The sequence below is a fragment of the Lynx rufus genome, unplaced genomic scaffold (assembly GCF_022079265.1).
Source record: "Lynx rufus isolate CCGP_SWC_20201006 ecotype Redwood Valley unplaced genomic scaffold, mLynRuf1.p SCAF_15, whole genome shotgun sequence".
NCBI classification, from domain to species: Eukaryota; Metazoa; Chordata; class Mammalia; order Carnivora; family Felidae; genus Lynx; species Lynx rufus.
The window spans coordinates 22,822,320-22,843,958 of NW_025814829.1; the positions used below are offsets into that span (position 1 = coordinate 22,822,320).

Genomic DNA, 21,639 nt, shown 5'->3' on the forward strand with positions numbered 1-21,639 from the left:
TTGTGGGAACCATTTTTTAAACATATTTTTTTCCCGATTACTATATAATAGATGGTGATTGTAGAAAATTTGGAAAATATAACACAGAAAAATTAAAACTGCTTATCATCCCACCTCTCAGAAAGAACTCATCATTGTGGTAGGTCTCCTATTAAAAAAATACATACATACAGAGAAGTTTTTAAGCTAAATTGGGACTTTCTGTATATAGTTTTTAATTCTCTTTTTCAGTTACAATTTATTATGCAGACTTTCCCATACCTTTATCTTCCTCCAAAACATGTTTTCAGTGGCTGCGTAATAAATACTTTTCCATATGGATGTACCATAATTTATTTGACCATTTATATGAGCTATTTTAAAAGCAAGTTCAAGTTGGACTTTGACTTCTGGAACTTCCTCTTTTACTTCATCGCTGCTGATTATTGGTTTTCACAAGTGAAATTTTTGTGGCAGTGTGAAGCATGTGGGTTTCCAAGTCAGGAGAAAAACACCACCTGTTTCCTCCAGACTGTTAGTGGTCTTGCTCTGGGCTGGCACTAGAGGGCGCGCTGTAGCCACTAAGTGCTACAAGCAGGTGTTGGCAGTCAGCAAACGCTATTTTGGCTTAGAACAAGGAGAGAAGGCCAAGGGGCGCAAACCAAAGAGAGATGCAAAACTGGGAAACGGAGGTGAGGCGAAATGGAGAAGCACACTGTTTATTGCTTTCTGTTCATTCTGAACAGCTCCTGCCCTGACTTAAGCAATGGACTACGGTGGGAGGGGTGGGGTAGCCTGTTAGCATTTTATACCCAAGGGAAGGGACTTCTTTGTTCTAAACATGTTACGTTGCATTGCATCGAAGAGAAAGAGAATTCTCTTTCTTTCTTCACAGCAAGATGGATTCAGGTTAGACTCTAGGAGGCTTTCTCAGCTGTAAGGTTTGGACAATCCTGTAAGGAGTTATCCAGAGGTACTGTGGAGTTTTTTTCACCCTGGAGAGTTTTATGAAAGAGAGACTGCAATCTTCCTGGGAATGAGCAGAGAGGGATGGAGAAGGGGACCTTTCAGAGTTCCATCTGGCTCTAGGAGTGTGCAAAAACAGTGCCACACTCTACTCTGAACAGTGCGGTAAAAAAGACCATCTTTCCTGCTTCTTTCTTCAATGAGAGAAATTTTCTCCTGGTTAATTTCTTTTTTTTCAAATTTTTAAAAATGTTTATTTACTTTTGAGAGAGAGAGAGTGCGAGCAGGGGAGGGGCAGAGAGAGAGGGAGACACAGAATCCGAAGCAGGCTCCAGGCTCCGAACTCTGAGCTGTCGGCAAAGAGCCCAACGCAGGGTTCGAACTCATGAACCGCAAGATCGTGACCTGAGCCGAAGTCGGACACTTAACCGACTTGAGCCACCCAGGCGCTCTGGTCTCCTGGTTAACTTCTGATTAGCTGATTTGTGAAGGCTTCTTTGACTCCCCTCTCCCCACAGCCACCCCTCCCTTCCCCCCCACCCCAGTGCTGCTCCAGACAGACACCCAAGGGAAGAACGCCAGCTCCTTCCCCAGGAGTCACCAGAAGTGGCGGTCCTCCCCACAGAATGTCGGTTCTTAGGCAGAGAAGGTGCCTGAAGCATGGCTACAAACATGCCAGGCTGAACCGGCCTCTCTCTCATCCAATAGTTGGGTGCTCCTTCCTCAGCCCTGCCCCCGACCCCACACCGAGGCGCTCATCTCACCTGGAACGGGGCTACACTGGACGCTGGGGTGTGGCTTTGTGTCCTCCATTTCCAGCTGCAGCTCGTCCAGATCCAGATCATCTGAGAGGTGAGGCCAGAAAGTGGCATGGGGCCCCGGTCTTGGTGACAGTCAAGCTCCACCTTTCTCCAAATGCCCACCCCTTTCAGCTGTCATCCCCACCTCACTCTGCCCAGCACGGCTCACCCCAGCAGCCCTGCACGTCTGTTCTACTCTTAGGTATAAACATTCCGTCAGCTCCCTATTATGCACCCGTGGATTATCTGCATGGTCGGTCCTTTTCAGCAAATGTTTCAGCTGGGCCTTGCTGACCTCGTCCTATAACTCAGCAAGCTCATGTCTCCTCCAGGCAGCCTAGTCCGTGCGTGCTGCTTAGAGTAGGGAGCTGGTCAGTGTTCAGAGGAGGTGAACCAGGGATAGTGAGTGAGCGGAAGCTATTTATTTGCTTCAGAAGCAGTCAAAGCCATGGGGGGATTAACTTAGGAAAGGCAAGAGTAGGTACGGATACAATGGCTGTCCTCGAAGAGCTGAAGTCCCCGTTAGGCATAAAGGCACTGTACTCCTACATGCAGAGCACGTCAGAATCAGGATGGGTCATAGAAGGATGCAAACTAACAATTCAGATGGAGAAGTTTTAGTTCTTACTAACACAAATAAGCTCCCACACTTAGAGTTGACCCGACAAAGAGGTGGGACTGAGGTCCACGTGTGCTGAATGCAATGTCTGCCACCTGCTGGGCATTGGGCAAGTGCAGGGGAGCTCAGGGATGAATGAAACACGGTCCTGCCCTCAAGGGGCTTATGGAGACAGAAGAGAATCAAGCTGTCCTGACAAAGCGTACTGTGTCAACTAATAGGTTTATTTAACACAAAGGGCCGAGAGTCCCTGAGCTCTTTCTCTGTGCCAGACTATGCCCAGCGAGTCCTCATCTGCGTGGTCTCGTCAACCTTCGTGGCAGCCGCACAAAGCAGGTGCCCTTTGACACCATTCGATAGACGAGGAAACTGAGGCTCATCGAAGGTCAGTGGCTTGCCCCAGGTCTCCCAGCCAGCAAGCGATAGGGCGAATTTCAAACCCAGGTTTGTCTGACTACGGAGCCCAGATATTTAACTGTTAGGCTTTCCCAGGTGAGGAACTGATCTGGGTGGGCTGGAGGAGATGGTCGGGGGAGCTTTACAGATGCAGGAGCTGGGCATAATTTGTCGCTGGAGATACCCAAGGGAGCAGAAAGTCCCTGATGGGAGAAAGGGCAATTCTATGCTGAGTTAGAGGCCAGACTAGATCATCTTTACTGATCTTTCCGATTCTAAGTGTAGCCTCTGCAATCCCATTAGCCAGAGAAAATAGGATTAGAAAGATAAATCCATTGTTAAAGAAACTCTGTAACTTGTCTGAATCAAAATGGGATTTTTTCCCCACCTCTTATTCACTATTATAAGGTTTCTTAAACCAGGGGCTGTGAACTGCAGGGGTGTTAGAGACACCTTGGGGGGCCATAAATTCTTCAAGAATTTTGAAATGATAATCTTAAACCTCTTCTAACTTAACAAAAACAAAACTCTTGTTTGTGGTGATAATTCAGCATCGAAAGACTTTTTAAAGAATAAGCCTTTAGTGTCTCTGCTGAGACTGGGAAAAGTGTCTGAGGCCCTAAGGGGTGTGAGAGAATTGCCTCTCTTGAAAGGGATGCCTGCACATTTACTTGGGTTTCAGAGACAGTGGCCTGTGGGCTCTTCCTCCATCACACAAGTAATGGAGAGGTGACTCTGTGTCATGCTCGTCCCCATCTCTGGCTCGTGTGGTTCGTTTCCTTCCTCCCCCACTTAAAGGGTAAACACCTTCAGCTGGGCATTTTCCCAGGAGGCAGGAAGGTTCTGTGGAGCTGCTCTTGGCCCAGACAACATCAGGGCGGGCAGGAGGCCGAGGTGTGCCCACAGGGTCCTGGCATTTCCTCTCCTCTCCACCTTTCATTCCCTGCCCACCCCTGCTCTCCAGAATGGAGCTCAGCAATTCTTTGAAATCAGAATGCATGAATGAAATGTAAGGGGTGAGGCCCGTGGCCTCCGTCTGAGGCTGGGAAAGTCACAGCCAAGGTGTTAAGTAACCACTCTTCAAACGAGGAGGAAATCAAATCTGGCTGCAGCGCAGCTCCTGGCTTTCCTCCTCAAGGCTTATTAGCTCCCACAGGAAGTGGGGGGCCCTGCCCTAGCTCCCGTTACCGGCGGCAGGCAGCCCACGGTTCTGACGCCCTGTGGCTCTCCAAGACCTAAGCCTGGTGGAAAGTTTCACCTTGAGGAAGGAAAGTTTCCATTCCTCCTTCCAGCCCCCTGAGGGAGTGTACCGCAGACAGACATCCGGGAATGTCCCCTGGGGACAGCTGTCTGCAGGCCCAGAGCCAGCCTGGCTGCTGGGCTCCTCCTGGGGTCCTCACACCCTCCCCCGGGATGGGCTTGTACACCAGGAGGGAGACCCCAGAGACCCCCTAGCTGCTTGCCCAACACTGGCCTCCATAAGCTGCGTCCCGGACTACACAATACACCTTCCCTCCACACACACGCCAGGAGGCACCCAGTTCCACTGGTAACAGCAGCAGTGAACATAGTCTGCCCTCTATAGCCTATGAGATATGTAATATTGTTCTCATTGCACAGATAAAAGAAAAACAACCAAAAAACCCAAGGCTCAGGAAGGGTGAATGGCTTGTCCAAGGCAACTCAACTGGTAAATGGTGTAGTCGGGCTTAGAACCCATGCCTGTCTACACCACCATAAGATGTTTTCCTTACATGTTTAGATCTGGTTTTTCTGTTTAGATTCTCCATGGGTATATGGTGCAAAGAGGGCTAGAGACTGAAAGAAATCTAATATCAGGGGCCCTTTTTTGCTTCCTCCTAATTCTACCTGTGTTCTGTCACATGGGGTGAAGGTGAGGGGGAAATGGAAGCCTTCCTCTCTGCCCTTTATCTAAGACACCAGCTGGCAGACGATCCCTGAATCCCCTTCGCTGCCTACCTCCACCCTTCTTTCCTTTCACCCCAACTCTTCCAGAAACAGACCGATGTGGCCCAAGATGGCCCTTCTCAGCAAGGTCCTCTTGCAACCAGTGGCCTCTGAAGGGCAGGACAACTTGAACAGTGATAATCCCCATGCTGTTCCTTTTGGCTCTAGCACATATAGCGAGGGGACTTTTCTTTTTTTTTAAGCAGATTTCATCTAATTAATTTAATTCAATCCTGCCTGGCTCAGGTTGATTAGAAAGTGGATGTCTTCTCTGAGAATGCCCTGACGTTGAAGGGCCCAGGTGGCGAGGAGGCAGCCCTGGAGAAGAAACATGTGAGCCACCAGGGCAGGGGTGTTATATAAGATACAGTTTGGGAAGCATCTTGTGATCCGCAAAGGACTTGACAAATATAGAAACACTTCTACCGTCATTGTCGCCGTCGTTATTTTCTCCCCAACCACTTCTGGGCTATGTCCTTAGAGAGACAAGGTGCAAGCAGAGGCACCTCCCAGGTCACCCTTGGGGTTTCCCTCTGCAGCCCCTGCCAGAACCCCTCCCAGGGTCCCCCAAGCCTCCTCCCTAACTTTCTCTCCACAGCCACCCACCTGCCCTGCCCAGGGCCTCCATCACTCACATTGGTTCTCAGCACGTCCAGCAAGAAGGCCCAGGGGCCTCTTTGGAGGCTCCTCCTCATCAAGGTGAAAGTCCTCAGCCTCCCACTGCCCAGAGGCCTTGAAGAAGCTGGCACAGACACCATAGGCACAGCACTGGTAGGCATAGGGCACCTCCAGGATCCTGGGGGTTGAGGGGAGACAGGAGTAAAACGGGCTGCCTTAGCAACGTTTCGGCCATCAACCCAGGGACCCAGCGCTTGGTGCCTGCCTTTCAACCCCAAAGCGCCCTGACAGTGCAGTCAGCCCCCTGGGCTTTCTTTGTAAGGGTCTTACAGCCTGGATCCTGCCTCTGAAGGGCTCTGAGCATAGTCTAATCTCTTCCTCACTCATGTTGGGAATTGAGATGGGAAGATTTACTTTCTGCCCACTGTTTATGGAGTCCCCTCAGCAGGCTCAGAGTGGGGAGCAGTTTCCCCAAGGCCACACAGCACTCCGGTGCTCTGCTCCCCTCCCTCCCAGCCAGCAACTCTTCTTTTATATTTAAGGAGACAGGGATTCTCCTCGTGACTCTTTCTTACCCTTGCCCTCAGTAACACCCACGCCCTATCCCCCCGCCCCTACCCCTGGGTACATCAGAGCTGAATCTGGTGCCCTCTGAGGGTGAGGGCAGATGCCTCCAGGCATGTCGTTAGCTTGCAGCAGATGGGGCTTGGGCCACACAGGCTGTGTGCTGCTGCTGCTGCAAGCAGAAGGCCTGGATGTCATTAGCGCGAGGGATGGGCTGGGCGGCTTATTTTCCAGTGATCAGTGCCCTGGGCTCTGCCCTGACTGCAGGGGCCCAGATGCCGCCCAGGTGAAGACCGGCAGTCTGGGTGCACTGAATGGGGCAAGGAGCGAGGAGGTCCAGGGGCCTTCACATCATCTTACTTCTGTCCTCACAGGAGATCTCAGGGTCCCCCGGGGCTGGTACTTGGGACAGAAAGAAACGCTATGAACGAGATGAGGGGGGGGGGGGGAGGCACGAGCAAGCCGTTCCCATTCAGTAGTGGCCAAACCCTAAGCCTTTGGGCCATCAGTTTTTTTCTTGAGGTGAGGCCCTGTGGCTTTCTCCCTGTCCCTCCCATGGCCTCTCCAGCTGCTCTGGGACAAACCTGTCTAGGTGTGGGGGAAAGCGAGGCCCTCACCTCAGGTTTGGGAAACTGTCCTTGGAGAAGGCCTGAGACAGAGCCAGGTTCCCTTTGAGCTTCAGATGCATCAAGCCCCCAAGGCCAGCCAGGGGCAGTGTGGTCAGCTGGTTGTCTGTCAGGTCCCTAGGACAGTGGATGGTCAGGGTTATTGGCAGTCAGTGGGATTGTTGAAGGGGCAGGGCTGTGCTGAGGGTGTGGCCAGTGTGCCTGGGATGGGAGCAAGAGGAGAGGAGCAAAGGACAGGAAATCAGCATAGAGAGACGAAAGCATAACAAGCTGGGGGAGGAGGATGGTCAAGGGTGGCTAGAGGCACCATCCATAACTCATTCATCACTCATTCATTCATTCATCAAATATTGGGGGCCAACTCTATCCCAGGGACTCCTCCAAGGTGACGTCAAGCCAACCCAATTCGTGAGAGAGCCCCTTAACCACAGCTCCTATGCCCAGGTCCCAGTCCCATCCAAGGGTCCCTGTCCACCCCACTAGGTGCCTGTCCCCATTCCCCTGCTTTTCTGATGACGTAAGAGGCCAGAGCTGGGGGTGGGCAGAGCTGGCCTCTGGCTACATTCAGGGATTCGGTCATCCGTTCTGTTTTGCAGGCCCGGCTCCGTAGCCAGGGATGAGGACATGCATGGTCTATCCACTGGAGACACATCACAGGAGCCAGGGCTCCAAACCAAACACCAGGACCACAGACCGTACGTCGTGGAAACAGCCTGGACTGGGAGGCAGGAAACCCGGAGCTGTCACCGACTCCCTGCATAACCAAGGGGAGTCACAAATCTGCCTGCGTTCCAATGTCCTCATCCTTCAAAGGGATAAAAATATCCACCCTACCTATCTGGCCGGAGTAGAGCAAACAGGAGAGGGAAGACCGAGGTGCGAGTTTTGCCAGGCTCCGGCCCAGAGCCCAGAGAGTGGCAGACAGGAGGGGCACTGTGAGCCTCCTGGGAGGCTTTCATTCCGGCCTTTGCTTCGAGCGAGCTTCTCCCCCTGGGCCTGGAGACGTGAAGTGAGGGGTTGGGCTGGATGATCTCTGAGGCCAGGGCTGGAGCTAGCCCAGAAGGACTCTGGGTGTTAATCAGAAAAGAGTCCCACTGGGGTGGAAACAACTTCAGGACAAGCAAGCAGGCAGTTGGCTCCCCACTGGGTGGGAGCCCTTGTGCAGTACACAGCCCGCACCACAGTGTGTGGCAGCCCCATCAGAGGTCCTCTCCAGCCCTGACATAGCGACCACGCAGCCAGCACGCTGCGATCGTGGGGTCCTCCGCCACCCCGCAGAATGGCAGCCCTCTAGAGTTAATGCTCATGTAGGGGACTGCTGAGTTGAGACCCCGGCTCCCACATCCATCTGCTGCCACCGTCCCAGGCTGTAAAGGAGTTTCAGGCTCGTACATCCTCTTTACTGGGACATGTAGAGGCTGGGGGAAGGGCCGGGACAAGGGGGCACCGGGAGGGCTGAGGCTGCCAAAATGTTGCAGAACATTAGCAGACGATGTTCCAGAGCTTGTAGGAGGCAGGCTCTCTGTTTATCGGGCCCCACAGTCTGTCAAACGGACTGTCAGAATGATTGATTAGGCTGGAGGCCCCCTCCCCGGGATGTGTGGTGCATGTCCCCGCTCTGGGGTGGCCCCTCCTGCCCCCGCTGGCCAGCCCATAGTCCTGATTGGTCTCCACCATCCGGGAGGAGAGGGCAGTGGGCACTTACAGCTTGACTAGAGAACGCAGCGTCACGAAGGCCTCAGGGTGGATGGACCGGATGGCATTCCAGCTCAGGTCCCTGTGAGCAGAGAGGGTGTAACGGGGGGACCAATGACACTTGGAGGACTCACTGTTGCCCATCCTGAGTTCTTCACTCACTCCCCACCTGAGCTGCCCCCGGTAGCAGAACCCTCAGCCTCGTGGGGAAGGTACCTGCCGCCCGGCTCCCAACCTGGCTGTGGCCACAGGAAGAGGGATTTGGCCGCTTGGCTTCAGAGTCTCATCACCCCCCTGGGTACCAGCTGGAGAAGTGGCTTCAGAAGCCATCCGTACCGGGAGGCACCTCTCTTCTTGTGCGTGTGCTGGGGGCAGGGAAGCTGTGGGCATGTCACTGCCATGTATGCTATGGGTACGGAGCGTGCCTGGGAGAGGATCCCACCCCTGGCTGCGGCAGGATACTCACAGGGCTCTCAGGGAGCTCAGCTGGCTGAAGGTGTCAGCTCCAATTTCCCAGATGCGGTTGTGCTGAAGGCCACTGGGGCAGCAAGAAGAGACTAGATGAGCCAATAGGCTCGGATCCTGGCTCAGTTCCACACCCCCCATGCACTAGGAGGAAGAAGGGAGAGCCCCCCACTTCTCCTGGCATGCGAAGAAAGGGCCCGGCCCGCGGAAGTCACCAGAATTAAAGGGAGCACAAGGGGATCCGGTTGCCTTGGGTAAGTGGGTCAGGAGACAAAGCCACAAAACCATCCCTGTGGCCCAAAAGGGAGTCAGTTTCCAGGGTTCCCACCGGGGCTGGCTCCCAGCCCAGCCAACCTCGCCCCTGGGTTCTGCAGACCTTAGCCCAGCAGCGGAGCCCTGCCCCACCCTGGGATGACCCGATGACTGGCCTAAGCTGCGGAGAAGAGCTCAGTGGACTGGTCGTCTGAATGGGAGATAGACCCTGGGCCTCAGCAATGCTGCAGACCCTCTTTCCTCTGGCATATAGACAAACAGGACAGACCCTCAGACCCCGTTCTGCCTTGGTCCCAAAAGGCGTTGCCCTGCCTCAAGACAGGGGACAGACACAGGAGACAAGAGAGACCCTGCTAGCTTGAAAAAGCAGACGCTGAAGGACAAAACAGAACAAAACAAAACCAAACCAGAAGCTGGGTGAAAGAGCTTAGAGCATTTTTTAAGTGATTTTTCTCCTTGTCAAATTTGAATCCTAGGTTTCTTCTCCGGTGTATTAGTGTGCAGGTGCATACATACACCTCTGTGTGTGTGTGTGTGTGTGGGTGTGGGTGTGGGTGTGTGTGTGTGTGTGTGTTTAAGGGGGTTTGGAAAATGAGAGAGCATGCTCTCAGTCTTCTGAGGCCTTCCCTTGTCCAGCCTCCTAGCCCTGATATGACCCTGTCCCTCCACTGGCCCTAATCACTACTGCCTTTCATTGTTATTAGTGATCCCCAATGAGCCACCTTGAGACTCTGCTTGGGTGTCAGCTCTGTGGTCCCTAGGGGCCTCGCCCAGGCCTCTGCTGAGCTCCCAGCCCGAACCTCCGAGTTCAACAAGCTCAGAGAAGGGAGAAAGTTCAGAGTGTGCTCTCTGACTCCCTTCCCTCAGACTTGCCCAGAGTTGGGCTTGCCTGCCGTCACCCCTGCCCTCCCCCGGCCCCCACTCACATTTCCTCCAGCTTCTGACACCTATGCAGGCTGGGCAGCTCCTCGATTTGATTATGAGACAATTCCCTGGGGAAGAGAGAAGGACCAGGTTAGGGTAAACTGGGGGCCAGGAGAAGAGGCTCTGGTCAGGACGGGCTTTCCTGTCAGGCAGCCGAGGGCTGGGAGGACCCTGCAGGGACTTGGCTGTTGACACACCTCAAGGCAATTGGACTTCTCGCCCCTTCCCCCTGCTGAGTCTGGTTCCTCGCTGCAGGGCCTGGATGGGGATCATGTGGCATTTTTCCAACAGGGCTGCCTCATCTATATGAAGGCAGGACCCTGGGAGGGTCCTGGGGGAAAGGGCACAGGAAGTGAGAGGGGCATGGAGACGAGAAAAGGAGCAGAGGGTGAGGGGCTCGGGGACTGAACGCACAGAACATATCGAGCATTACTGAGCAAGCTGGCCAACGCCAATCTGTGTAAACATCACCCATCGTCCCCGTGCAGAGTTCACAGGGAGGACAGGCTAGGGCCCTTAGGGGTCATCTGGCGCCCAACCCCTTCATCTAACAGATGAGGACACTGAGGCACAGAGAGGGGACAGAGCCTGCCAAGGACACACTGCCAGGCAGTGGCAAGGCTGGGTCTGGAGCCCATGTCTCCACCCAGTCTAGCTCTGTTCGCGTGTAGAGTGTCATCTGTCAGTCTCCCCATCTTTGGCTGTGGGCTACGGTCCGTGCGGACGAGCCTCAGGTTCCAGCTGGATTCAGGGGAGAAAGGAAAACTCCCCTTGACTTCATAGGCCACTTAAATACCTCCGAGGCTGCACAAGGGGCTAATTTTCTTCTTACTACTAGGTAAATAATGCCATTTATTGAGCACCGACCATGGCCAGCGCTATGTGCTGTACGTGAACTTTTTTTCAACCCTCACCCATTTATCCACATTTTGCTGGTGAGGAATTGGAGCCCTGAGACATTAGAGAGTGAGTCCAAGTTCATGCAGCTAGTAGGTGGCAGAGTTAAGCCTCCAACCCTGGTCTGACTCCAAAGGCCGTTGTCTTTTTACCCTGAACAAGAGAGGACAGCCCAGTGCTTCTCGGGCAGGATCTCAGCAGCAGCCCAATGTGTCCCACTCTCCAGGAAGAGAGGTAACCAAGCGGGACAGGAGCGGGAGGGGCCTTTGCCAGCCCATGGGAACAAGGGCACAATGCCAAGACTGGAGAATGCTCGTGAACCACTCACAGGACTCGGAGCCTGGGTAGCTGTTGGCACATCCCCAGTGGGAGCAGCCGGATGCCTGCGCGGGTCAGGGTCCTGTAGAGAGAACAGAGACAGGGCTGGCACCAGGCCCAGGGCCCTGCCATCCCCAGCCACCCGTCTCCAGCTCTGGGCCTGATACTGACATGGGAGCACAGAGCTGACAAAAGAGAAGTGGCAGGAGGCACAGGGCAGGGGTGGGGCTGCAGGGAGAGAAGGCAGCAGGCCTGGCATCTGAGCACCAGGCTCCCCTGGGACTGGAGGAGGGTAGGTGTGGGCAACAGACAGAGAGGGACACAGCCCAGGGGCTCTCTGCTTGGCAGACAGTTCCTGCGTGCCCAGCCCACCCCACCCACCCATCGTGTCCCCACCCATTGTCTCATAATGGTCTCCAGCAACACTGGCTATGTAGGACAGGAACTAGAATCTGGTCTGCTCTCCTTAGAGAAGGGGGATAGCCATGGGCACAGAGTAGATAGGAAAAGACTAAACAAAACAACCCTAGTGGAACCATGGGAACCACGCACAGAGCCTGCTCCCTGTGCCCTGGGGAAGGGGGATGGGATGGGAAAGAAGGGGAGGACCAGGGGCTGGTACGGAGAGGGCTGTGGGGGCAGGTTTGGCTGGGGACAGGGTGTCCCAAGGAAGACCCAAGGCCGAGGTCATTCTTGGGGACCTATTACTTCCCTCATGGAAAATTTTCCAGATGCCAGCAAATCTAGGGGAAGACAATAGAGGCACAGAAGAGAGTTCCTGTCCCAGCCATGCCATGAATGAGCCATGTGACGTGGGGCAGGACAGTTGGCTTCCTAACACCCACTCTGGGTGTTTGCTTGATTGTTCCATTCATCCTTTTAAAATGTATTGAGGGCCTACTACGCTCTGACACCCCTCCCCCACCCGGCAGTCTATAATGATAGGACATATGAGAAATCCTTGTTGGAATCACGCTTCGGAAAGGCAAAGAAGATGTGTTTCCACAACCCTTCTCCCCCTGTGGCAGGGTCCTCAGCACCCTCATGACTTGGGGTTAGGAACTCTGAAGTCATGCCTGAAAAATGCAAGCATAGTAAAGAGAAGGCCAGCCTCCTCACCCCCAAACCACCTGCCACTCCTGGCCTTGCCTTGCCAGCAGCAGTGACCTGGGGCTGAGCCAGGTGACCTCTGGGCCAGGCTGGAGCCAGCAGCAGAAGCAGGCCAAATAAGGGGCAAGCAAAGAATTTGGACAGACTTCCAGGAGACAGGCAGACAGAAGACCTCCTGGGAGCAAAGGAGGGACACAGATGAGGTAGAAGGTAAGTGTATCCACTCACAGGATCTCCAGGCTGGTGGTGCCTTTGAGATCTGGGAACTCCTGGATGTCCGTGGCACCATTCAGGGATCTGGAAACAGAAGCAACAACGTCTGAAGGGTGAAGTCGGAGCATCCTGATAATCTGGGCTCCCTACCATCACTGATCTGTCCCTCAAGACTCTACCCTTTTGGGAAACATCATCCTTCCCCCACCACTGCCCAACCTCAAAATATTCCAGCTACTCAGGCCCTGGTGGGGGGGACCTTGGCTCAGCAGGGTCTAAACCACCATTTCCTTAAGTTGGCTCAGCCCACTGTAGCCCAGACAGAGCAGGCAACCCAGCACTAGGGCCCCAGCATGCAAAACAAAACAAAACGAAACAAAACAAAACAAAACAAAACAAATGAACAAAGAAAGAACACAGGACAGGAGCATGGGAACTGCTTCTGTTTAAAAGGCTACTGCTTGGGTGCTACTGAAAAAGTCCTTGGCTGCTGGGGTTTGCTTATTATAGCCTGAGCTAGAGTCTCCCCTAAAGTGTCATCAGCTAAAGCTTTATCAACCTCTCCACTGGTTCTCGTAAATTGTTTTAGACTGTTGGCTTTTTCCATCACCACCATCCTCTATCTCCAGGAGGACATGGACCCACACAGGTCTGCACTCAACAGGACCACAAGGAGGCAGTAGGGTCCAGAAATGAGCCTACGATCTGGAGTCAAGGGTTCTAGCTCAAGGCTGACCAGGGCCTGGGAGCATCAGGATTCATCTACAAACTGTACTAACACCACTCACCTCACAGGGTTAGGGTGACAGTGAAATGTGATAATATACAAGAAAGGGGAGTATGTGCTTTAGAGATGTTCCTTATGTTACTATGATGCCACAGGTGGAATGTAATCCGTGGAAGTTTTTTTGCAGAAGTGGAACTTGGGCTGGGGTTTAACACAATGGGAGAGAGGAAACAAGGGAATGCCTTTGGGCCCAAAGCAATAAAGATAGTACCACAAAAAGCCCAGGGATTCATGCTCCCAGGTCACCGGAGAACCAGACCCTTATCCCAGGTCACTGGAGAACCAGACCCTTATCCCAGTCATTGGTTCTTGAGCAAGTATTTATGGAAACAGCTGCCCCGAGCAGGATTCTGAAGAGGCCAGACTAAACTCCTGGACTATGGAGAAGGGCTCTCTTCATTCATTTGGGATCTGGGAAGAAGCACAGGAAGGTGAAGGGAGGCTGTTAAGTGCAGCCAGAGCTGGGAATAGGTGTGAGCCCAACAGAGGCCACAGCCCCGAAGGAGACCAGGCCTGGCAGTGGGTGCTGTGCCCTGTGGGTGAGAGAGTTGCAGATGGGAGGCAGGAGGCAGCGGAAGGAGTGAGGAATGGGAGAGGTCCAGACGGTGGCAGGCTCTAGGGCCCAACTTACAGCGTGTGCAGTTTAGGCAGGTACTGGAACGCCGACCTTCCCACAAACTGGATTGGGTTATCATAAAAGTGTCTGGAAGAAAAAGACCCAAACACCAAATTTAGTTATTTGGCCCTTTGAGCTAGGACCCAGGCAGATCTCTGCTTTCCCCTCCCTTGGCGCCAGGAAAGAGCACACAGGGGAAGGCACCCCCTCCCAGAGTTCTGCCGCCCCAGCCCGTCCCCCAAACACCGCACAGCACCAAGAGACATGAGAAACGAGTACTCACATGGTCTGCAGCACAGGGTTCCCCATGAAGGCCTTTTCTGGGATGGCCTTGATGTTGTTGTTATGGAACCCCCTGGAAGGCAATACCATGAGTCAGTGAGGACTTGGAGAAAGGTATGGAGAGGGCGAGACAGAACTCCATGAAGCTTCCAGAAAGCTGACCAGAAAGGCCATAGGACCAAAGAGACATCAGTCCAGATTCCGGGTTCACCTCCTGCCTGTGAAGTCTCTGCTTCATTTGATAACACACCCAACCTTTTCTCTGACAATTGTGAAGGGGGTGAAGCGTGGAGCCTCAGAGAACAAGGGGGGAGGTAAGGGGGGAGAACTTGGGAGCAGGAGGCTGAGTTTGGATCCCAGGAGAGGCTTCCTCTCCTCAGTCACTTGTGGCAGGAACTCCACAGGTTCCCCAAGGAGGAAGCTGAGGGCCTATGGGAAAAGCAGAGCTTCTGAAGGTCCCAGGGACGAGAGCTGCTCCCTGAATGGAGGCTGGCTTGGCCTCCAGGCCTGGAGACTAAGGAACCTAGAAAGGCAGCAGCAGCAGGAGCAGGGAGATACAGTGGATGTTGAGTGACTGGCCGACTGTGTGTGGAAGTGAGGAGGGAGGCACCCGCTAGTGTCCAGGGCTCTGGAAGCTGGGAATTATGCATTTGGTTAGTCGGGGTGATCATCTCAAGATAAAAATTGGACTGGGAAACACATAATGCATGCTGAGCAGCACCCCCAGGCCAACTTCTTGTTGTCTGGAGACTTCTAGTGTCTCCTCATGCCTTCTGGGCGTCCACCCCCTCTCTCTCCTTCTTCCCTTCTCCTTACTATTTCCACCTTCCATTCCTTTGTTAATTTGTTCTTATACGATTTTGGACTCCTCCTTTGTGTCTAGTGTTGAGCTAAGCCCTGAGATGTTTAGAAGTTCATAGGACAGAGGCCTTGTCCTCAAGCAGCTTTCTCTCAATAGATGTAGAAAGATAGGGACAGATAGAGGCACACACATGCGCGCGTGCACACACACATCTATACTCATTGGGACCCCAATGGCAGTGGAGGGGGACTTACAATAGTTTCTCATTCAGACCCTTCCCTCCAACCGGTCTGGTTGTTCCTCAACTGTTACACACACCTGGAATTCCCACCTGCCAACTTCGGACGGGGTGGGGCCGGGGGGGGGGGGTGGTGGCATGGGGTTGGGCTGGTCTCAGGCGGTGGTTTGAGTAAAGATGCTGGGCTGCCTGTAAGTGTGGGGCTCTGTTCACCAACCTCAGATTCCCTTAATCTAGTCCACTCTACCCCCAGTAGATCTACTGTTTGCCGAGAGCTTCTCCTCCAGTAAGCCTGGTCTCCCTTGGGGTCATCTCTCTGCCCATTCAACTTCCAATCTGGGTCTCTGCCTCCATGGTTCTTCTGTCTGAAATGCCTTCCCTCGTCCTCCACCGTCGCCACTGAAACTCCATCCACCCCTTAAGGTTCATCTCACATGTGTTAGTCTACAAGGTTCTTCGTATATTACTCTGGATTCCCAGTCATTTTAGCTACCCCTGGACAATTAGGGCCAGAATCATAGACCGACCCTAAGCTGCTCTGTCCTGGTGCCTGCTTTACTCTGTGTCCTCAACAGACCTGAAGGATCCTGGGGGAACAGTCCAGGGCTATCTTACTCTTTGTTTGTGTTTAGTGCTGGGCACAGTCAATGCTAAAATAGAATACTAATAGGTAGCGACTGTGGGGAACAAAATCGGGCTTCTGATCTTCCCCATGAGATCAGGTGGTGAGGAATGAGCCCAGAGACCAGCCCCCAGCTCCTCTCCTCATTCATCTCCAGACACACGCCAACCAAGGCAGGGGCAGTGCCAGGCCCAGCCTCCCAGGAGGTGTCTTGTGCCATGTGTCTCTCTAGGCTGGAAGGGCTCAGAGCCATTTCTGCCGATGACACACCTCTCGGAAATGCTCAGTGCCACACTAATGAGGTCTGCGACTACTGAGACCTGCACGGGGGTGCTGCAGAGGGCACGCAGCTACAGTTTTTACAAGGACCCCGGGAGGTGAGGCTGCGAGGGAGGCCCAGAACTGGCTTCAGCCCCTGCCCTTGGGAGAGGAGGACACCCACAGAAACCAGCAGAGGGACTTACAGTTCCTGCAGTCTGCCCAGGGTCCGGATGGCGACAGGAAACTCCTGCAGCTCATTATAATTCAGGTCTCTGGGACGGAAAGCAAGAGCAGTCATTAGAAGGGTGGCTTCACAGGGCATGTCAGGGCCCCTGAAAAACAGAAACTTGGCTCTGGGATTGGCCGGAGAGATGCGTTTTCCAATCTGTCGGATCCAGCTGTCAATGCCTGGAAACACATTTTTGGAATGTTCATATTCCATTCCTACTCCGCAAATCCTCAGGCTGGAAGTCTTCCTGGCAATAGCACTGTTTTGAGGAGACACTTCAGGGATGTGGATACCTGCAACTGACTCCTTCAGGAAGAGTCCCCACTGGCTGAGGAAAATCCCTCAAGCCTTTGGAGACACAGTCAGTGGCTGGGGGAGGGACAGAGGAAAGAATGGGGCCATCTTTAGTCCCTTGTCACCAGCAAGAGGGATTCTGGAAGGTTCCCTCAGGTGACTACCTTGGCTAGCTGTGGCCTCTGCTGTCTATAAAACAGATCAGTGTTGGGGCGCCTGGGTGGCTCAGTCAGTTAAGTGTCCGACTTCGGCTCACGTCATGATCTCACGAGTCGTGGGTTCGAGCCCCATATGGAGCTCTGTGCTGACAGCTCGGAACCTGGAGCCTGGAACCTGGAGCCTGCTTCGGGCTCTGTGTCTCTCTCTCTCTCTCTGCCCCTCCCCCACTCGCTCTCTCTCTTTCTCTCTCAAAAATAAATAAACATTAAAAAACGGATCAGTGCTTCTTATCTTTGGATGATGGCATGACAGCTAATCTTTATTTTCTCTTAGGCTTTTGTTCGTTTCCCATTTTTTTTTTTTTTTTTTACAATGAGCATGTATCACACGTATAGTCAGAAAACAATAGAGGCAATTTTTAAAAAGTAGTAGCAACCCAAGTTGGAAAGAATGTGGGGAGACATGCATTCTCATAAATGATTAGTGGGAATTGAAATGTGTGTTATCTTTTAGACATAATTTGACAGCATCTTTTGAAATGACAAGATTCATACCTAGTCACCTCAAGGCCAGGAGTTTGTCCTGGGGAAAAGTCCACACCCACCTGTAAAGGTATTTGTATAAGGATGCTCATGGCAGCATTGTTTAGGCACCAGGGGCACACTCTTGGCCCACAGGTGCTCACACCCTGCTTGTCCACTCTCTGAAGGGGTCTTTTGTGTTTGTGCCCTTGAGGCCACAAGGGGGACAGGGGGAAGGGAGAGAGGAGAAATGTAAAACACCGAGAGCAAACCTGATTCTCATTAGAAAAGATTTGGAACTGCCTGTGACAAAGAAGGCCCAAAGGCAGGAGAGCCCTGCCAAAGAGTGGGGAGAGTGCCTGTGTTTGGGGGAAGACAGTAAAATGTGATCGGGAAGTAGGGAGGAAGAGCCACAGAAGACTTTCGGGGGAGTTTTGCTCTACGTTACGTGACCAGATTCCCTTCCTACCCCTCCTAGGAGAGACTTCAGAAAAGATGATCAACCCTCAAGATTTTATTTATTTATTTAAAGATTTTATTCATAAGTAATTTCTACACCTAACACGGGACTCAAGCTCACAGCCCTGAGATCGAGTCGCCTGTGGTGCTCCACTGACTGAGCCAGCCAGGTGCCCCTCAGCCTTTAAGATTTTAAAGTTGACTTCTGTTTCGGGGCAGCTGGGTGGTTCAGTCGGTTGAGTGTCCGTCCCACTCACTCTTGGTTTCGGCTCAGGTCGTGATTTCGCGGTTCATGAGTTGGAACCTCACTTTCTCTCTCTCTCAAATCAAGACACATTAAAAAAAAAAAACTAGAATAAACTGTGTGAGGATGCTGAATTGCAGGTATTACTATGAACATACAGTTTAAAAAAGCAAAGTAGACTTTTGTTTCACTCAGTGGCCGATCGGTTAGCCCCATGTGGAGATGTGCCTGATTTTGCACGGGGTTGTCTTGGTGTTTCCAGATTCCTGTGGCTGGAGTATGGGATCTCAGGCTTTGGCAATGGCGGGGAGGGAGGGCTCAGGTACAGTGTCCCTCTTGAGCCCCCCAGGATGACCCCAGCCCAACTTCTCTCAGCCTTTTAAAGCCACGCCTGCCCTGACAACTTTCATGAGAAGACTATCCAATGCCAGGGCAGGGGACCATGCTGAGGCTCTTTAATCACAGAGTGACTTGGCAGGTTTTGTGGGTAAATACCATGTTAACACAGACATAATGACAGGCTCCTCTGCGTGACAGGGTCATTACACTTAATAGTCCACAGGTAGAGCCAGGAACCCGGCCCAAGGGCCAGAAGAACAGTGACAACAGTCTGGCAGCCAGTGAGCCGGATAATTGCACCCCCCCCCCCCACACCACCCCCAACACACACTAATTACCCGATTACACTCCGACTCCCCTGGTGATTTTGGGTAATTATAGCATAAACCCTCCTGCTTTGCTCTGCTCTGCTCCGGTCCTTCGTGAATCCTACACCTTTCCCTCCAATGACTCCAACCTTGATTCACTCACGGAGAGGCTCCCCACAGACTATGTGAGGGGAAGGACGAGAGCAGGCTGAGGGCAGGCTACGTGCAAAGCACTTTCATGGAAACCAAAGATACTGGAGTTGGGACCAGGGAATTTCCACATTGCTGGAGTTCTACCACAGGTGGCAGTAGGAGGTGCCTGGAAACTCTACTCGCAAGGCTTGAGAATAGAGGCAGCAGGGGCGAGTAATTGGACTCTTTCTGGTCTTAGATTTTATAAAGGAGTCGCCCTCACATCTCAATGTCTCCAAATCAAGTGCCCCCCCCACCTCCTTTTAAGTTGACTCAGCCCATTCAGGAATTCTCCAGTGCTGCCCAAGGAGAACCGGATTTCCTATAAGTAACGTAAGAGCACCTTCACTTAAAGCCTTAACGTTGCAGTGTTATCGTAAATGCAAAGAATTGCACTGGCCTGATCTCAGAGATTTAGCTCGCGATTCCATCGCCTGGAACACTGCAGATATTTGCCTGGCTTTCTCCCTCACTTCATTCAGGTCTCTGCCCAAATAACACCTCATCAGAAAGGCCTTGTCTGAGCATTCTATTTAATACAGCATAGCCCCTCATTTGCTGTTCCTTTACTCTGTGTGGTAGGTTGAAAGTGGTCCCAAGTCTTATCATTGGCAATATGTAAGTGTACCAAATCAACAGGCTGTAAACCTTAAACCTGCACCGTATGTCAATTACATCTCAATAAAGCTGGAGGAGAAAAAGCAACCACAAGTCCTTTGTGGCTTCTCCAATTAAGAAGTGGCCTCTCGGGGCACCTGGGTGGCTCAGTCGGTTAAGCGTCTGACTTTGACTCAGGTCATGATCTCACGGTTTGTGAGTTCAAGCACCCACGTCAGGCTCTGTGCTGACAGCTCAGAGCCTGGAGCCTGCTTCAGATTCTGTGCCTCCTTCTCTCTCTCTGCCCCTCCCCCACTTGCATTTTCTCTCTCTCTCTCTCTCTCTCTCTCTCAAAAATAAATAAACATTAAAAAAAAAAAAAAGAAGTGGCTTCTCTGGTACAGTCACTCTGGAAAACAGTATGGGGGGTCCTCAAAAAATTAAAAATAGAGTTACACGACCCAGCAATTGAACTACTAGGACTTTTCCAAAGGATACAAAAATGCTGATTTGAAGAGGCACATGCACCCCAATGTTCATAGCAGTGCTATAAACAACAGCCAAATTATGGAAAGAGCCCAAATGTCCATTGACTAACAAATGGATAAAGAAAATGTGATATATATAATGGAATATTACTCAGTGATCAAAAAGAATGAAATTGTGGAGTGCCTGGGTGGCTCAGTTGGTTAAGCTTCTGATTCAGCTCAGGTCATGATCTCGTGGTCTGTGAGTTCGAGCCCCACATTGGGCTCTGTGCTGACAGCTCAGAGCCTGGAGCTTGTTTCATATGCTGTGTCTCCCTCTCTCTCTGCCCCTCCCCCACTCTCTCTCTCTCTCTCTCTTTCTCTCTCTCTCTCTCAAAAATAAACATTTAAAAAAACTTAGAAAGAATGAAATCTTGCTATTTGCAACAACGTGGATGGAACTAGAATGTATTATACTAAGCGAAATAAGGCAGTTACAGAAAGATAAATATCATATGACTTCACTCATATGTGGAATTTAAGAAACAAAACAAATGAACATAGGGGAAGGGAAGGAAAAATAAGATAAAAACAGAGAGGGAGGCAAACCGCAAGAGAGTTAAATACAGAGAACAAACTGAGGGTTGCTGGAGGGGAGGTGGGTGGGGGGATGGGTTAAATGGGTGATGGGCATTAAGGAGGGCACTTGTTGGTATGAACACTTGTTGTATGCAAGTGATGAATCACTAAATTCTACTCCTGAAACCATTATTATACTATATGTTAACTAACTATATGTAAACTAAGATTTAGATAAAATTTTAAATAAATAAATAAATAAATAAAGCATATTAAAGGGAAAAAAAAAAAAAAAAGAAGTGGCTTCTGCCTCCCTAACCCTGAGACCAGGCTGGCTTGTGACTGGCATTAACCAAAACAGAATAAGGCAGAGCTAACATGGTGTGAGTTAATCCTAAGTCACAAGAGGCCTCACAACCTCTGCCCTCCTTTGGGACATTCCCACCACTGTGCAAGGAAGCCCGTACTAGCCTCCTGGGTAATGAAGGCCTTGTGGAGAGGGCCAGCCAATAGCCAGAACCTAGGTCCCACTCACAGACGTGTCAATGAGGCATCTTAGAGCCTCTAGTCACAGCTGAACCTCTAACAGACTGCAACCTGGTCAGGGAGCCCAGGCAAAGTCTCCAGCAGAAAAGCACCCAAGATGAGCCCAGGTGATCCACAGATTCATGAGAAATCATACATTATTGTCTTAGACCGTTACATTTTAGGGTGGTTTTTTATGTAGCAATAGATAATGAGAGATCCTGCTTTCCTTTATACTGACATCTGACGTATATTTGCTAAATTTCTTCCCACCCACTAGAATGAGGTTGAAAATAGAAACTTTGTTTCACATTCTAAACACCAAAATACTGGCACAGAACGGTAGCTCAACAAATATTTGTTGAATGAATAAATGAACGGGTCTAGATAAATTAAAGAATGAATTAATGGACTCTTAAGAGTATCTACAATATTTGGCGGAACATCCTTAGGATTTTGAGGTTGGTGTCAAGAAAGGTACAAGATAATCCTGAGGGGCACTCACTGTTAGGCTTGCCCAGGGCCACAGAGGCCATGGGAAGACGGGTCACCTGTGATTTTGCTATCACTGAGCCCTTACACAGTTCACTGGACTCATGTCCAGGCAGCCGAAGTGAGTAGTTCTAGCTTTCCTTTGCAGTTCCTGATCAGGAATCCTTCCAGAAATGGCCTGACAGACAGTGGGAA

General features: G+C 51.7%; 1 protein-coding gene across 1 annotated transcript in view; it reads right to left on the minus strand.

Annotated features, from left to right (window-relative positions):
- Positions 1-21,639, minus strand: part of LGR6 (leucine rich repeat containing G protein-coupled receptor 6) — a 118,364-nt gene that overhangs the window by 2,097 nt on the left and 94,628 nt on the right. Inside the window, exons 7-17 of the mRNA XM_047077254.1 lie at positions 16,243-16,311; positions 14,118-14,189; positions 13,850-13,921; positions 12,447-12,515; positions 11,119-11,190; positions 9,896-9,961; positions 8,698-8,769; positions 8,242-8,313; positions 6,528-6,653; positions 5,364-5,524; positions 1,710-1,790 (exon numbers count right to left, since the gene is read on the minus strand). Coding sequence (XP_046933210.1) covers positions 1,710-1,790; positions 5,364-5,524; positions 6,528-6,653; positions 8,242-8,313; positions 8,698-8,769; positions 9,896-9,961; positions 11,119-11,190; positions 12,447-12,515; positions 13,850-13,921; positions 14,118-14,189; positions 16,243-16,311 — 932 coding nt within the window. The remainder of the gene's footprint in view (positions 1-1,709; positions 1,791-5,363; positions 5,525-6,527; positions 6,654-8,241; positions 8,314-8,697; positions 8,770-9,895; positions 9,962-11,118; positions 11,191-12,446; positions 12,516-13,849; positions 13,922-14,117; positions 14,190-16,242; positions 16,312-21,639) is intronic.